The sequence below is a fragment of the Hippocampus comes genome, unplaced genomic scaffold (assembly GCF_001891065.2).
Source record: "Hippocampus comes isolate QL1 unplaced genomic scaffold, H_comes_QL1_v1.1 scaffold85, whole genome shotgun sequence".
Classification (NCBI taxonomy): Eukaryota; Metazoa; Chordata; class Actinopteri; order Syngnathiformes; family Syngnathidae; genus Hippocampus; species Hippocampus comes.
Window position 1 is genome coordinate 3,057,065 of NW_017805540.1, and position 18,782 is coordinate 3,075,846.

Genomic DNA, 18,782 nt, shown 5'->3' on the forward strand with positions numbered 1-18,782 from the left:
GGTGTCACTTTACCTCATATAGGTAGTCGAATATTTCCAGTATTGTCAACACGCTGGCTCCTATAAACAGACCCATCTGTCCTCCGATGTCACCTAGAAGACGAGATATGAAAGGACATGGACAGAGATGTCACTTCTCATTGAGAATCCGTCAAGAGGAAATCTGAGCAGGGCTCTCAAAGCGTCCTTCGACTTTCCAGCCAAGGTCGCAGGCAAGAGTCTTACCGAGAAGCCCGGCAATTTCGTACGCCTTCTTCTGCTCGATCTTCTCGTAATTCAGAGCTTCGAAGAAGATGTCCAAAACCAAAATATTTTCTCTGGAGGGGGGAAAAGTCACACAGGGGTACAACCGGCACACGCTTAAGTCCACCTGACCGACAGCCAACACGACATCATGTCACACTGTAGTACACTTTCATTATTGTTACATTGAAGGTGAACGATGGAGACTCAACATGCATACACACATTCGAAAGAAGAACACAGGCTATCAAGTGCGGCATGAGTGGTGCTCCCTCTAGTGGTATTCTGTGTAGTGCGTGGCGAAATTGTAAGCAGTGAATGCGTGAAAACGTCATGTTTCAAACGTCATCTTGCAACCCAACACACGGCACTTAAGAACGAGCCAGCGCATTTTTTTTCTCTCGTTCCGTTGTATCTAACTTTTAAATACATTTGCATTTCATCTTTAAGGAAATGTTGGGTTTCTTAAATATTTACTTAAATACAGTTGCTGTGGTTGTGTATTGTGTGAAATGCATTTTACTCAAGATTTTTTTGAGGACATTAAAAAAAAAAAATCAAATATTTCCTTAACATAGTTAATGTTATCGTTAAGGATATTCGACGCTGCTTTTGCAGACAGATACGAGTACATGTAAAAGTGTTTTCTTGTTTTGATTGTAAAGTGTGCTTGAGTGTTTTAAATAGCGACTGGATATGATTTCGGGATAGCATTGTGTTGATATTGCGAGCAAATACATAAAGGTACTTAAAACTAAAACAAATCAAAATGTCGAAAAGACAAGTCAAGCTAGCCATCGCTAGCCAATTTTAAAATAAGAGCTTTCTCAAGCCATTGCATTGGTGTCATTAAATGATATTATCTTTTATTTTGTAGTTCACCTTTGCGTTGGCGGCGTGTTTCGTTAACTTATTGGAGGCAGGAAAAAAAATGCAACATTTTTTTGGTGGGGAGTTACCCGAAGTACTGTAACAAAATAGGGTGCTGTGGGCTCATGTGAAGTCTTGGTATGCCGTAAAAAGGGCCGGTACACTAGAGGCTAAAATTGAGAAGTGGTGATACTCCGTCCTGCTTCGTACCGGCTCGCTCAAAGCACTGTACGTATTATCTCCCTAACTACAGTACCAAAGTATGACTCACAGTCTTTGCAATGTTTTCCACTCACTTAAGCTTTGACATTTGAGGAGCCACTCAGGGAAGGTTATCCAGTCCTTTGTATTATTTGCAACCGATGCACAGGGGGAACAATGAAATAAATTAGATGAATGAAGTTGTATTTTGGCAAATTACTCTATATAGGCACAAACTAGTCTCGCTCGATTTAATTTTAAAACAAAACAGCTTCATATTCAAGATACAGGTACAGTAATTTAAAACTGAATTGCACAGAGGTTAGTATTAAATCCATAAAATTTGATGTCTTGCTATCAGGGAGATTAGTCTGCACTGCATCCCAAATAATAAACTGCATGTACAATATGAATAAAGATTGGAGTCTAACAATGCGGTAGGTGCATGTTAATGCTATAAAATGAGCATTAAAGCTATAAAATGAAGCTAATGCCTGTCGCCAGGAAGAAGAGTCTCGTAAACTCCCCCCTGCATTCTTTCAATGTGAACAACTACATTGAAAGAGATTATGATAAATTACCAGGTTGTCACTTTGACAGCGCTGTGGTCGTTTCTTGGACCAAAATTATTACAATTTTTTTTTTTAATTCAGGGCAGATTGCAAACTTCCCTTTTGAGCACAGCTTTTTTAAAAGTGCTATATTTAAACACGGTGTTAATGTTCCTACAAAAATAGTGAATTATTTTTTTCAGGAATAAAACTCTGCCTCATTTTTGATGAATACTTAGGCCTACTAAGCAACTGTACTTTAACGTTGGCCTTCATGGTGGCATATCGAGAATTTAATACTTTCGGGGAGACTGTACTTGGTGTAAAAGAATACATTTTTTGAAATGGACAACCGCTAAACTAGTGTGTTCGACTACTACCGCTAAGTCATACTCACCCAATATACTGTTCAGTCATCCTTGCTACGATAAAAGAAAACCAAAAGATAGAAAGAAAGAATAACAGATCAACTTACAACAAAGAATAACTGTATTACTACTTTTTAATACATGTATTTGAAGTGCATCAATTAGCTTGAAAGTAAACAATAATAATATAAATGAGAGTGCCACTGCCACCTATTATAACGGATGAAGTGCAATTGCACTTAATTCTAGTATGGCGCCCAAAAAAAATAAATAAATAAAAAAAAAATAAGAAAAACATGTTCCTTGTCAGACATGGAGGGCCTGGTCCACTATTTGGGAAGGACTGCCCTATTCCAGCACATCAGGTTTATGAGATATTTTTTTGAGTGGGAAAGGGAGCTTTGTGGGCTTTCCATTTGAGATCAAGACACATACAGTAAATGCCCAGTTTCCTCAAATAATGGCCTCCGCTGCAGTGGAAGCTGTGACTTAAAAGACCACTCGTCATGTTAAAAGATTTCTCACCATAATTATCAACAATGATAGTCAACCCAACTGTTGCTGAATCTAACCCTTCATTCAAAAGTATTAATACATATAAAAATGCCTTATATATTATTATTATTTATTTATTATTTTTCTATTTTAATGAAAACCTGATGTGGCACACACATAATTTTCTGAGTCTCTCCTTTGGAGCAGAAGATCTTCGTGCCTGAGCGTCCAGACTGTGAACGAATGGCCTTGCACAAAGCCGGCACTGGCCAATTTAACCCATATCAGCAAATAAGACAAGATTTACTTGGTTGTTTAATTTCACACTTGACGGGGAGGCAGTCACTCCAGAGACACAACCGCTTGTATTCCAAGTGATTCAAAAGTCAATTTTCCACAATGTGTCTCCAGTTGACAATTTTTGGGCATTTGGTTTATTAAAACAAATTCCTCTCCATGTGATGTGATATGTAGTCCCACTCCTAGTTAATACCCATCGGTATTATTTTATGGTCTGTTTGGAAATGTAGCCACCTACTTTTATTGTTTTACAGAGTGAAACTCATTTAGGTGTCACTTTACCTCATATAGGTAGTCGAATATTTCCAGTATTGTCAACACGCTGGCTCCTATAAACAGACCCATCTGTCCTCCGATGTCACCTAGAAGACGAGATATGAACGGACATGGACAGATGTCACTTTTCATTGAGAATCCGTCAAGAGGAAATCTGAGCAGGGCTCTCAAAGCGTCCTTCGACTTTTCAGCCAAGGTCACAGGCAAGAGTCTTACCGAGAAGCCCGGCAATTTCGTACGCCTTCTTCTGCTCGATCTTCTCGTAATTCAGAGCTTCGAAGAAGACGTCCAAAACCAAAATATTTTCTCTGGAGGGGGGAAAAGTCACACAGGGGTACAACCGGCACACGCTTAAGTACACCTGACCGACAGCCAACACGACATCATGTCACACTGTAGTACACTTTCATTATTGTTACATTGAAGGTGAACGATGGAGACTCAACATGCATACACACATTCGAAAGAAGAAAACAGGCTATCAAGTACGGTGATTCTCAAAAATGCGGTATGTGTGGTACGAGTGGTGCTCCCTCTAGTGGTATTCTGTGTAGTGTGTGGCGAAATTGTAAGCAGTGAATGCGTGAAAACATCACGTTTCAAACGTCATCTTGCAACCCAACACACGGCACTTAAGAACGAGCCAGCGCTTTTTTTTCTCTCGTTCAGTTGTATCTAACTTTTAAAAACATTTGAATTTCGTCTTTAAGGAAATGTTGGGTTTCTTAAATATTTACTTAAATACAGTTGCTATGGATGTGTATTGTGTGAAATGCATTTTACTCAGATTTTTTGAGGACGTAAAAAAAAAAATCTAATATTTCCGTGAACATAGTTAATGTTATCGTTAAGGATATTCGACGCTGCTTTTGCAGACAGATATAAGTACATGTAAAAGTATTCAGTCTTGAATATTTTAGCATACCAAGTACTGATACATAAAATCAAAAACAAAGTAAAGCAATCAAACTAGTGAATGAATTACTTAAAATACATTAAATAACATTTGAATGAATTAAAAGTACATTTAAATAAAATTACCACAAGTACTTATGATACATTCATTCATTTTCCGATCCACTTATCCTCATGAGTGTCGCGGGGGTGCTGGTGCCTATCCCAGCTGTCTTCGGGCAGTAGGCAGGGGACACCCTGAGCCGGTTGCCAGCCAATCGCAGGGCACACAGAGACGAACAACCATCCGCACTCACACTCACACCTAGGGACAATTTGGAGTGTTCAATCAGCCTGTCATGCATGTTTTTGGAATGTGTGAGTAAACCGGAGTACCCGGAGAAACCCGCGCAGGCCCGGGGAGAACATGCAAACTCCACACAGGGAGGCCGGAGCGGGAATTGAACCTGGTACCTCTGCACTGTGAAGTCGACGCGCTAACCACTGGTCCGCCGGGCCGCCTTACTTATGATACATAACATTTTAATTAAGAAAATGACAGCCTATTCTGAACAAAGGCCTTTGTGGCTTTTATGATGTACATGAAGTCAAATGACCAAAGTGTAGCACCAATTACTGACGAGGAAGACTTAGTCGATGACAGATTATTTTTTTGCCTCACATAACGGTGGCTGGTATCAGAATCCTTCACGAGTACCCAATACCGTGAAATAAGGCAAGTATCATACTCGACCATCTGAGTTACAGTTAGACTGTCCATTTTTGTTTACCCAGCACAGTACACTTTTTACTTTTCATTGTGCAGTAAACATTTTACTTTTTAAGTTGTAGGCAACGGTTTTATGAAATCGCAATTAAATCCAACTGAATTGCAGGTACTTGACATGTGTATTTCATCTTTAGGAATGGTTTGTTTTCAAACATTTATTTAAGTATGATTTTTATTTAAGTTTTAGGCGCAATATATTTTCATTCATTATTTCAAGGGGGAGTTTGCAATTTTCACCCAAAAATCAAAACCGCATAATTTGGCAGAACGGTCTCCACCAAGCTGAGCGTGCCAGCGTTACATCAGAGGTGTCACTGGAGATGCACTTTTTGCCGAGTGACAATTTGGTGACACAAAATGAATTGGAATTTAGGCCTGCTCAGATAATGTCTTAGTGCCAGCGCAGGGTAGAAAGCTAGTCTAACCCTAATGCGATTTTGGTGAATTTGATCAAGTCACAGGCAGACAGATACAGAGAGCCCTGTAGACATGTGGAGTAGACGTCAGATGTATTCCATTCATAAATATGTCCAACCTACTGACTCAAATCAATTGGTATTGTTATCATCATGACTATATTTTGAAAATCATCCCACAGGGAGGGCGGCCTGGTGGTCCAATGGTTAACACATCGACCTCACAGTGCAGAGGTACCGGGTGTAAAGCAATCAAACTAGTGAATGAATTATTTAAAATACATTAAATAACATTTGAACAGTACATTTAAATAAAATTACCACAAGTACTTATGATAAATTCATTCATTCATTTTCCGATCCACTTATCCTCATGAGGGTCGCAGGGACTGCTGGAGCCTACCCCAGCTGTCTTCGGGCAGGAGGTGGCAACCGGCTCAGGGGGTACCCCGCCTACTGCCTGAAGATGGCTGGGATAAGCTCCAGCATCCCCTGCGACCCATGTGAGGATAAAGCGGATCGGAAAATGGATGGATGGATCCCACAGCGAACGATCGGAAGATGGTCTCAAGGCCCAGCTCTGCGCTCCGCTACGTTGGGACTCCACTGTGCGACTAGCGTGCTGCATTTCGAGGGAATCAGAGCAGCTGCTTTGACTGGTCATGACTGAAGTCAGCTGTGACCACTCTCAGAGCAAAGACTATGTCTCTGTCTCAGATCCATCAGCCTGCGCTCATCTGTGAAATTACCAACACGAGTAAAAACATCTGAGCAGTTACGCTCTGAGCCGCACAGGATTCACGAAAATACAAACCTAAATAATATCGATTTAAAGTTTGCTGTTTTTTTTTTTTTGCGAGACAGAGCGGGGGTGGGGGGTTGCAAGTGAAGAGTATGATCGCAAATGAACAAATGATTGAAACATTGTAAGTCATGCCTTCGGTCTCTAGTTGGTTGTTTTATTTTCTTGGGGAGTGTGGTTTCACACTCAGGGCAGGGGTAAGTAATTTTTTTCACAGATCATAATCATCACATTCTACTGTGAAATCACAATGACTGTTTTAACAAATATTTTTTAAAATTCAGGGCAGATTGCAAACTCCCCTTTTGAGCACAGCTTTTTTAAAAGTGCCATATTTAAACCCGGTGTTAATGTTCCTACAAAAATAGTGAATTATTTTTTTTAGGAATAAAAACATTTTTGATGAATACTTAGGCCTACTAAGCTACTGTACTTTAACTTTGGCCTTCATGGTGGCATATCGAGAACTTATTACTTTCGGGGAGGCGGTACTTGGTGTAAAAGGATAACATTTTAAAAATGGACAACCGCTAAACTAGTGTGTTCGACTACTACCGCTAAGTCATACTCACCCAATATACTGCTCAGTTTTGTTGAATTTCTTAGCCAGATACTTGGCAGATGCCTTACTGGGGATCTTAACCATGGACAGCTCCTTGCCATAGCGAGTCATGTTGCAGGGGGTCTGACACACACAGTAATCGTTGTCTTTCTCTACCAAAAAGTCTGTGGATGATCAAAGTCCGTCAAACATGTTGGGATCGCTGCGGAGAAACAATGCTGCACACTATGCGCGCTTTGCGCCAAAAATATCTCAGCAAACATCAGAAGAATTGCAGTTGCTGCCATCGTTCACTTTCCATGAAAGCAAATAATGACTGAAGCTAAAGTACCGTACCCAGGAATGGAGCGGGAGCTTTTTGAGTGGGAAAGGGAGCTTTGTGGGCTTTTCATTTGAGATCAAGACACATACAGTAAATGCACAGTTTCCTCAAATAATGGCCTCCGCTGCAATGGAAGCTGTGACTTAAAAGACCACTGGTCATGTGAAAAGATTTCTCACCATAATTATCAACAATGATAGTATCCAGAATTACATTTGACATATTTTAGAGGAAACATAACAGTCCCAACTTTATTGACAAGAGTGTGTTTTAATAACAGAATAACGACTCTTAGTTGGTGGCTGAACGCTTGACTCGGCTCATCGGCAAAGACTATTGATTTGGCCGTGTGAATTGCAAACAATGAGGCACATGTTTGCTTGTCATAAAATAATTCACATTCCTTAGCCTTTGATTTGAAGTTTAAGTCATAAGAAATGTGTCACATTGGCTAAGATGTGGCTCTTTGAATTCCTGGGGATGCCACTCAGTGGTCTGTTTGACCTTACTATGTTGGAAGAGTTGCCTCCTCTATGTCAGGCTTGACAGACTTAGTCTATAGAAATTTTTGGGTAGCAGCCCTGACCGTCGGCCGTTTAAGCAAAATGTTTCCGTATCTCACGCTGTGCCTTTTTTTTTTTTTTTGGTTTTCCTTAACAAGCTGCAGGTGAAAGCTTGTGGCCGTTTCTTTCTCACTCCAATCACAGAGCGTGTGAAGTGCTTCTTTGCTTTTGGATGAGGCTCAGAACGGAGTGTACAAAGCTAAAGACACAGAGACTGCACACAGACTGTCCGAAAATAAAGGCACTAAAAAAGTGGCCATGTGTAATTGTTTACAGCAGATTATTAATTTTCTACTCTCTATTTTCTCTCTCAAACATCTTGCAGTTGAGACCACTATTTGAGAAACTACAGCGCATCACTAAACATTCCCTTTACTCGTTTGAAGTAATTCTAAACGTTACAAAACTGTGACGTTACAGAGCAGACACAAGCTGATCCACCAGGACTTGTGAATCTTGTGGTGCAGCGTGTGCTCACCTAAGGCTGGGTCAGCGCAGTCTTTGTACTGTTCAGGTGTGCACACAGTGGAGGTCCCTGTGTTCAAATCATATCACAATTACACCCGACTTGACACACGAGGCACAAATGTTTTTTTTTCCGACTGCGTACCTGGCATGTGGACCATTCTGCAGTTGCAATTTTCCAGCAGATAACGAGTTTCACAGTCAATGCGGCAGGCGGTGATGCTGTACGTGGAGAAGTACTCCGAGTCGATGGGAGTCGACTTACAGTCTCCCCAAGGCGGAGGGAGGTACTGAAGCTGAGAAAAAAGAAGTGCATTGTTTTACCGGATTATAGCAAGCAAAACTTTTCAAGTACAAATCAACAACATCGACAGGCTTTTAAAACCCAACACACGGTCCAAAAAGAAGACAAAAAAACCAACAACACAATTTTTGGTCACACCGACATTTCCCATCGGCAGCAAGCAGACGTCATGCAGAACATTAGGGATGCAGGTCTAGTCTCGTAGTAGGGGGTAGCAGGGTACCATGGGAATAGACTGGCTCACACTGGACACCACAACCAGAAGACGAATTTCTTGAAAAATAAATAAATATCATACATAAAATCCAGAGAGAGAGCAGCGCACAGTTTTATTCCGGTACATGAGTGTTTCACTTGACAGGCATCACACAAAACCCATGTAAATCCATTTTAAGATGTATGCGAACAACTCAATCTCTTTCACCATTAAACCTTATCACGCTACCTCGCTAGATTAGATTTCCCAACACAAGGCATTAAACAATGAGTGTGCCGCCTCCTCCCGAACAGTCTCAGAGGTAAAACTACCATTAACACTGAAGTGCAATCCATCACTTAGATTTCAAGGAATTTTAAAATCCCGACTCACCGATGATGGCTGTTTATTTGGACACATTGACGGTTGTAAAACAGCTATATGAATACCGCCTCTACAAAATATATGGCAATCTGTTTTCGTCTAAAAAAAAAAAAATGAAGCGCTCTTCGACACAGACCATGTATCCTTTAGGATCTGAGCATATGGATGCCGATTACAATGTCGCAGTACCTCAAGGGTGGGGAATCTACGGTGCTGAGTGTTTTGTGTTCTACGGGCGGTTATCAAGCAATGCCAAAAACTCGAATTGTTCAACATCTGCCATCAATCTGTCACATTTGATAGTAATCAGGCAGAATCTGTAACCGTCGTTTGCTTTGAAGGACGTCTGCAAATGGCAAAAATGACCCTAAATTGGCTAATAAAATGGTAGATTTCCTGCGTCTTTTCCGACATGGGTTTTGAGACTTTTTTTTTTGTGGGTTTACTCATGATTGAGATGCTTACTGAATTGAATGTGTGTATGTGAAACTGTGTTTTCGGGGCTTAATTTTTTAATTATTTTTATTGTTAATTCATTCATGTTTTATCCCAAGTCAAAAAAAACTTTGCTGCCATGTTGCACTCACATGCAATGAAAAAAATTCGATTTTATTTCTTTCAATTTTATGGCCTCCATCTGTTCAGTATAGGTCAGGGGTATCAAACTCATTTTTGTCACGGGCCACATTGTAATGACCGTTTCCCTTGGAGGGCCGATACGGCCGTCAAACCATATAAAGAAGTCAACTACTGTAATTAGGGGTTTGGTAACAAAAAAATGCAAACAATATATCTCTTATTTTGGTCCAGATTTTAGCAGTTATCATAGAACTTGACATGTTTGATTTTCTTTCACGGGCTACATAAAATGATGTGGCGGGCCAGATCTAGCCCCCGGGCCTTGAGTTTGACACCTATGGCATAGGTGATTCCATTTGGTTTTAATTGGACAGTGTCCGAAAGACAAAATTGTCTTTGAAGGTTGTATGGAAAATTACCCTGAATTGGTTGCTTCAAAACAAAATGGCAAACCCCCTGTGTCTTCTCAAGCATTTTTTGAGATGTTTTTGTGGGTGTACTAATGAGACATATGCCTACAAAATTTGATGTTTACTGAAACTTGCTTTGGTTGCAGAGTTTCCAAATACAAGTAAAGAACTTGTTTGTGTTTTATGGCGAGCCAGCACTTCGTCGCCATGCTCCGCTCACACAGAAGAACAATAACTAAAATGTTTGAGAATGTTGTATTGTCCATCTGTTTGTCTAAGTGGTTCCGAGAATGTAGCAATTGGTCAAAATTGATATGTTTTTTTTTTTTGAAGGATAGTTGGAAATGACCAAAATGGCCTGAGATGTTACATCACATTTTTCATAAAATTAGATAAACTTTAAGAGCAATCGGGCTCTCTGTCGCTGCCTTGCAATTCGGATGAAGGATGATTACCAACCAAGCAAATACCATCTAGCTCGAAAGAAAACCCACACCCAGTGTAAGTTCGATTCTGAACTGATGCCAGGGTAGTCACGGCCAATACAATCTAATGAACAGCATGACACTGTCCCATTAAGAACACATTAAAAGGGGAGCTATTTGGTGGACAACAAGCTAAGACACACGAAAGCTGAACAAATGCGGAGCCAGTTGGGATAAACGGCTAAAGCTGAAATGTTCATCAATATCCAGTCAACAGGGGAGGCAATGCAGACGTTGCATGTTGTTTGCCACAACCACACGTACAGTAAAGTAAAAGGAACAGATGACTTTACTCCCCAGGGACGGTGGAGTGGAGGAGGGGGTTGGGGGGGTTTAGGGCACCGACGGATGAGCTACAGTGGACATTGTGGCATGCAGCAAGCCCAGACAAACATACTGTACTGTACGCTACCCTCTGCTCTTGGGTGGAAACAAAGGTTTGGAAGCCCGGGGCCACCCCGAAGCCCAGCTGGTGGAGGAAAGGAGGCTCTGACTGAGCGTGAAGCTGTACCTTTATGCCGGCCTCATAAGACGTCTCATCTAGGCGAGGGAACACACAGCCCACGTCATTAACAGTAAAACGGTTAAAAGACCAGGCAAGAGATCGAAAGAGGCGAGACTCTCACGCCTCCGCCTTCTCCAGAAGGCGAGGCAGCCTGCTAAGCATGATACTGAAACAAGAACCAACTTCCGGCCACCTGAGAAACGCTATCATTGTGTTATTGACGTGTCACTCAGCCATTTATTTTCCATCACATCAGTGGTACAATCTTAGATTTTTGGGGAAAAACACACCCCAAAGGTCAACAAGACTTGGAGGATGAAGTTATCGGAATGAGATTTTATCAGAAACATTCCTTACAAAAGTCAACAAGACTTGGAGGATGAACAGTTATCGGAATGAGATTTTATCAGAAACATTCCTTAATAAAAAAACAAAAAACTACTTAAGTTAAATGATGCTGGTAATTTGACCGTGGAATTAATTTGCAATTTTCCCTGAAAGAAAAAAAAAACATGCACACACATCAGCCACAGCACATCTTTTTTTTTTTTCTTTCCCAAATGCCACTAACATAACCATTTGTAACAATTACAGCTAACTTTAACATTGTCTGTAATTGATTTCCAAACCATCTCAACTGTTGCATGGAGTGATGATGTTTTGGTGACATGCTCTCAAGTGATTTAAAATGACACCATTTGAACAAATAGTACCTTCACATCAAAAGCGCTTCACCATCCATCTGTTATTTCGGATGAGACACGAATGCCAACCGCATAATGAATGAGGCAAATCTTTTCAGCAATCAACGCCGCCAGAGTGGCTGCCTTTACAGCAGCTCCTATACTTTTTGTTCATCTACTTTCTTCCTTTCATAACTTTGCTGCTGTAAATTGGGAATTTCTCCATTGTGAGACGAATAAAGGTTTTCTTATTCTTTTAGACTGAACTGGTGCATGGGGCTGTTGTTGGGCTTAATTGAAAATGGCAATTCCCGTGTGCTTATTTTTTGACTTTCGGATCATTAATAGCACACATTATATTATACCTGCAAATGGCTGAGTGTTTTTTGAACGAAAGTAAAGCAATGGGACCGTGTTCCCATGTTTGTGGTGTCCAGGTGTCTGTCATAAGACCGCCTCGGTCATCCCATGTTATTCTGCTGAAACAAAACAAGGTCGTTGTATTCCATGCTCATGGTTTTGGCCAGGACAGACAGTTCTCTTCAGGAGCAAAATCAATTGGGAAAGTAACAGCTTGCGAGGGCGAGCAAACACTGTGTTAGCGATCGCGTACGAAACGTGACACAATAAATTCTTCTGTTAAAATGAATGACTGCTGAAGTCAGAGAGTGGCAAGCTGACAGATAGCGTTTGTCATTTGCGCAAAGCCATTTTTCATCTTTTGCCAACAGCGCTGAAAGGCCCGTGAAAGACTGAAATGTTGTTTTCTGTCACGAGCGTGTCGCCGGGTAATAGAATGTTTTTGAAGGCAGTTGTCACTGGATTTTATGGTCAAATTCAATATGAAATGCCATGGTTTCATAAGTCTGTCAAGTCTGATACAAACAGCCCGAGGCGCTTTGAATGATGCCACGGAAGATGTGCTTGTTAAAACTCATTAAAAAAAAAGAAAAAAACAAAAGTATTTCTTCTCCTTTGCCTTTATGTGTTGGAATTACAACCCGACACCCGAGTGTGTGGCCTCGTGCGTCCGGACCAGGACACAGGACCATGATGTATCTTTGGGACCTTCCACCTTGGAAAACATTCATTCACTTTTCATTTCATCGTCAAAGCATTTTTTTTTTTTTTTTACATTTATTTCTTCTACTCTTTTCTTTTTTCAGTTAAACATCACAAACAGACTCCCACACATGTGGCCTTGTGGGTCTCTATGCTTGAATAGACACAGTTACGTGTCTATGTGTGGCACTTTTAATTTCTCATTCACATGTCGGCATGGGTCTTGATACCAGACCACAAGACCGTTGCGTGTCTAGCGTCCTTTATATCAAAATTTTTATGACAACTTGAGCCTAGAACAGATAAAGTCCTACTTTGAATTTCTCTCTCGCAAATTCAGGTGGTCAAAACAATCAATGCTTTCCTGAGAATTAATTAAAGCACATTTTACATTTTTTAAAAAAGCCCTGTGTCGTTCATTTTTGGGGTCAGAACAGAAGCTCAGCTCAAAAAATGCCTTTGTGAGTGTTGATTTCTTGAATCGCACGATTATGTTGTCAAAACAACTGCTTTAGAATCGATGTATTGGCATAACAAGACACTTGAACAGATAAAGTCCTACTTTGAATTTCTCTCTCACAAATTCAGGTGGTCAAAACAATCTATGCTTTCCTGAGAATTAATTAAAGCACATCTTACATTTTTTAAAAAAGCCCTGTGTTGTTCATTTTTGGAGTCAGAACAGAAGCTCAGCTCAAAAAATGCCTTTGCGAGTGTTGATTTCTTGAATCGCAAGATTATGTTGTCAAACAATTGCTTTAGAATCGATGTATTGGCATAACAAGACACTTGAGTGTGTGGCCTGGTGGGTATCAATACTTGAAGCCAAGACAGTCATGTGTCTTTGACCTGTTTATTAAAGGTTTTATGGTACGAAAAGCCATGACATGAAGTGCTGATTAAAGCTAAACAAAAACAAACAAAAAAAAAACCCTTGTCAAAACAATCGCTCTGAAGTGAGTGCTGATTTAGGCTGGTTTGTGAGCTTTATATTTAGAAAACGACATTTGATCCTTCATCTGGCTGACCGCGTTCAGTGAATTTCTTTTATTTATTTTTACTCCCGTTTTCTTGCACTCAAAACTCGTTCTGCTGACTAAAAATAGAGATGAAAAATCCGAGAAAACAACTGCTTTAGAATCGATGTATTGGCATAACAAGACACTTGAGTGTGTGGTGGCCTGGTGGGTGTCAATACTTGAAGCCAAGATAGTCATGTGTCTTTGACCTCTTTATTAAAGCTTTTATGGTACGAAAAGCCATGAAGTGCTGATTAAAGCTAAACAAAAACAAGCAAAAAAAAAAAACCTGGTGGGTATCAATACTTGAAGCCAAGACAGTCATGTGTCTTTGACCTGTTTATTAAAGGTTTTATGGTACGAAAAGCCATGACATGAAGTGCTGATTAAAGCTAAACAAAAACAAACAAAAAAAAAACCCTTGTCAAAACAATCGCTCTGAAGTGAGTGCTGATTTAGGCTGGTTTGTGAGCTTTATATTTAGAAAACGACATTTGATCCTTCATCTGGCTGACCGCGTTCAGTGAATTTCTTTTATTTATTTTTACTCCCGTTTTCTTGCACTCAAAACTCGTTCTGCTGACTAAAAATAGAGATGAAAAATCCGAGCATAACTAGAGTACCGAGTAGCTTTTCAAAGTGAGGATGAGGTCCATTAAATTGGAAGCACTCCATTTCCACGGAGATGTTTTTTTGATCAGATTTTGCTCTGAGGAGGCGATGACAGCATGGCAAGGAATTGAGCGGGGACTTTGCGGGGCAAACACGTGAAGTGAAGCCGGGGCGGGGGGGGGGGGGGGGAGGGGGGGGGGGGGGGGGGGGGGGGGGGGGGGGGGGGGGGGGGGGGGGGGGGGGGGGGGGGGGGGGGGGGGGGGGGGGGGGGTAGTGGCACGACGAGTGTGAATGTGGTAACAATGGGGGTACCAGTTGTTGCTGACATGACACAAAAGTTTGAAAACCAGGGGCCACGCCAAATCCCAGCTGGTCAATGAAGGGTGGCTCGTCCTGGCTGTGGATCTGAACCTTGATCCCCGCTTCGTAGGAGGTCTCATCTGTGGATATACAGTATATACAGCACGCCACACCTTTATCAGGCCAAAGTAGCCTGCGGGAACATTATTTTTTTGTGGAATTGTTTTTCTTTTTCCTCTCTCCTTCCACTGGCAGGGATGCTGAGTGGTGCAGAACACCACGCTGAAAGCCAAGTTCACGTTAGATTTATGACATGCAGTTAAGGAATATGTGCAGCCTAGTGGGGGTGTTCAATCAATGTATAAGAACCTGCTGCATGTTCAATTTTGCATTATTTATACAATGTTGGGCCCCTTTTGTCTTGTTTGTTGGCAACATATCTTGTGGAGGCGATGTAACACCGACCGTAGTCCTCAAATAGATGCCGTCCCTCTAAGAGACATTTCAGACATATAGGTGCCACCCTAAAAAAAAAAAAACAACCCCCCCCAAAAAAAAAAGTGCATTTTCCCATAAGATCAAAACTTATTTATCAAACTTATTTGACTTATTTCAATTCATCGGCCCGAGATGGCCAACTTAACCCTTTCAGGGACAGCGGTTACTACAGTGGACAGCTTATCATGCTATCAGGTTACAGGGTGCATGAAAGGGTTAAATCCTGAAGGGGCGGGGGGGGACAACACTTCCTAATGCACTTCCGAACCAGATGTTGAAATTTGGACAAAATATGTGCGTAGGTGCAAAATACATGCTCTTAATATTAGTTCATTTTTCCTTATAAATTTAGTATGTTGAAAATACGGTCACGAAACAAAGATTCATTTGGTGGATGGAGGTGTGTTATACAACCATGTATACGAGTATCGATCTTTTCCCAGCCACTTATAATGACTCATAAAGTGCACTAACCTGTCTCCCCCCAGACAGGAAGGTATTCATCCTGCTGAATGTCCAGCATGATCTCCAAGCCGTTCCCCGTGCCTCCTTTCAAGGTGGTCAACAAAGGGTTGCCGTCTAGTCCCGAGTTGAAAGTGTAGCATTTCCCATAGCGTGTGTAAATCTGCAGGAAAGGAAACAAACAAAAAAAAAGAGTCAATTAAGTGCACAACATGGAGTTGTATCACAAATCGGCGTGTATTCCATAGGTGGACAGTTTTTAACAGATGCATCAAGTTATTCATAGATCAGGTTAAAAAAAAAAAAAAAAAAAAAAAAAGCAAATAAAATCAATATTTTTCAATAAAAATAATATATTGTTAATATGACTTGGTGATTCAGGGAAATAATATACTGTACCAATAACGGGTGACTTTAACCCTTTCATACGCCCTATAACCTGATAACATGGTAAACTGTCCACTGTAGTAGACAGTGTCCCTGAAAGGGTTGATAATCATTTGAATCTCCCAACGAAACCTCTTTCGGGGCATCAGACAATAATCGATGCTTTTGTTTTCACGCAGATAAAAGAAAGACGAAGTCACCCATAAAAATGATGACACAATAGATTTGGTACTTAACCTGGGGGCTAGCAACCTCAATTGGAATGGTACTACTGTATAAATAACTAACCCACGCAGTTGCTGTAATCTCAAGGCGTGCCTTGCTGAGATTAAACAATGGATGACTTTTAATTTTTTGCCTCTTCACCCCGATAAAACTGTGATGATGATTATTGGCCCTGCTCGGCCTCGGCACCTATTCAAGGACACTACTCTCAGCCTCGATAAATATACAATTACACCAAAATGATTCAGCAAAAAAATCTCTGTGTTATATTTAATTCAATGCTCTCTTCTCAAATGCACAATATAACTAGAACTGCATTTTTTTTCACCTTCACAATATCACTAAAATGCGTCCCATTTTATCTCCTGGTGACTTCGTGACACTGTATGATCCGCCCCGAACTCTTCGTTCACAACACGCTGGTCTTTTAGTGTTCAGAGCAACAAACAATAAACCCACAGGTTCTAGAGCTTTTTCTATTTGGGCTCCAGTGTCCTAGAATGCCCTACCCACTGAAATCAGAGCAGCTGACTCAGTTGAAATGTTTAAAACCCAACTTAAGACTCATTTGTATACTCTTGCACTTTGTTGAACTATGTGTTGGCCTGTTTGTACTGCCACTTCCTCTGTTTGTCCTTCACCCCCCGTCCCTGATCTGGAGAAGGGGCTATGTGATGATGACCCAATTGGATGTCGATGCACGAATTCTGCTCTAATCGATAAGGACGTGATTTGCACCGAGTGAGCTGGACAAGAGCTGGGTCGACCACTCTGAGGCACTGCTATGAAGATTTCTTCATTGACCAACTTGGCCAGGTTCAGAAGGGGAGCCACCTCTCCGAAGGCGTCTCCCTGTAGCATTTTCATCTTGTTAAATGGATGTTATATTGTAATTAACATTGTATGGTACAATATTGTGTCAAATCCTTGTACCCGTTGCAGCCTGGTCATCCTGGAAGGGGGATTCCCCCATCTGCACCCCCTTCTCAAGGTTTCTCGTTTTGACCCCAGATGTTTTTTGTTTTTTTTTTAGTTTTTCCTTACCCTCCTGGGGGTTAAGGTCAGGGGATGTCATGAATACTTGTCAACTGTGGGCATGTGAAGCCCTTTGAGACTGTTTGTGATTAAGGGCTATACAAATAAATGTGACTTGTCTTGACTTAATTCATTTTTGTTCATTGAATATGTCAAATTTTATATTTTATTTTATTTTTTGGACTATTTATAATAACTTAATTACCTCAGACCCATTTAACCTTGATAATATTTTATTTGCAGTGGAACCTCCAATGTCAAGAATAATCTTTAGTAATGCTGCAAGCTCTTCTAATGTATTTTTCCGCCATAGGAAATAATTTAAAGTGAATTAATTTGCCGCAGACAGGAAAAAAAATATGCTCTTATAAAACCTTTAATAAATCTGCAGGAACAATAAGTAACATTTTGACATTCCCATTTGTCATAACGTTGTAAGGAGAAGTGAACTGTATAATACAAGTGAAATAAATCCAAACTACTTGTCCGATGGCTGGCTGTTCATTTTCACACTACTCATTAGCCATTTTGCATTCTGCTACATTTCATACTATTTCCATTCCCATCTGCGTGATAAAGTTAATTTGTTTATTGATTTGAAGATATAAATACATTACCACAACCTGGTTTGCACGGGGCACGGGATCAATGTCGAGGGGCACACACCAGACTCATGACTCAAGAGTCAAGTGATTCCGAACAACAGCCGCTATCAATCTCAGGCTAATTTCACTACAAATTTCCCACGGGGGTTGCCTGTTTGCTTGTGATTAAACAAGAGACGAGCGAGCTGAAGCTCACAAGCAAACTCAATTGGGTCGGTAGAATACAACTCGCGTATCTCAACGCTAATTAAGGATTGATGTGTCATTTCCACAGAAGGCTTTCTGCCACCAATTGTACATCTGCTTCGATAAATCCAGCAGGCTGAGAAAAGCAACGGATTGCCTCAGCGCTTGTCGTGCACAGCTTGACATTTTTGCTGCCATATTGTTGTGGCGGCCCAACAAATGCCGACAAATAAATGTGCACACGAGTGGCCATTTACAATTTATTTCACCATTGAGAATTGGTTTGAGTGAGAAAGCCTCGCGGTTTAGATGCAGTCGGCGGGGTTCATTAAATCCAACTCTTTCAATTTGAACTGAGACCGAAACGCCAAGGGCTCAATCAATATTCATGCATTTTTACAAATATGAAAACCCGCAGCAATGTTTGAGGGCAAACTAGAGAGCAGAAAATAAAGCATTTGAAGCAGACTAGCGACAGGTTTAACTCCAAACCCCCCTTTGGTGAAAGATATGCTTTACAAAGCTAGATGTTTGTATTACCATTGAATTCAGAAATGAGCAAGAACAGGGATGGCCAACCAGTCAGAGACTAAGAGCCAGTGTTTTTTACTGTGTTACTGCAAAGTGCCCATCATGCACATGGGCACACATAAACATCACCTTATCACTTCCACTCACACACACACACACACACACGCACGCACGCACGCACGCACGCACGCACGCA

General features: G+C 40.9%; 1 protein-coding gene across 1 annotated transcript in view; it reads right to left on the bottom strand.

The window, feature by feature from the left end:
- LOC109521172 (acid-sensing ion channel 1-like) overlaps window positions 1-18,782 on the bottom strand; it is a 29,744-nt gene that overhangs the window by 6,848 nt on the left and 4,114 nt on the right. Inside the window, exons 2-10 of the mRNA XM_019878833.1 lie at window positions 15,630-15,780; window positions 14,670-14,797; window positions 8,264-8,414; window positions 8,132-8,188; window positions 6,779-6,932; window positions 3,521-3,612; window positions 3,306-3,390; window positions 2,124-2,181; window positions 1,896-1,928 (exon numbers count right to left, since the gene is read on the bottom strand). Coding sequence (XP_019734392.1) covers window positions 1,896-1,928; window positions 2,124-2,181; window positions 3,306-3,390; window positions 3,521-3,612; window positions 6,779-6,932; window positions 8,132-8,188; window positions 8,264-8,414; window positions 14,670-14,797; window positions 15,630-15,780 — 909 coding nt within the window. The remainder of the gene's footprint in view (window positions 1-1,895; window positions 1,929-2,123; window positions 2,182-3,305; window positions 3,391-3,520; window positions 3,613-6,778; window positions 6,933-8,131; window positions 8,189-8,263; window positions 8,415-14,669; window positions 14,798-15,629; window positions 15,781-18,782) is intronic.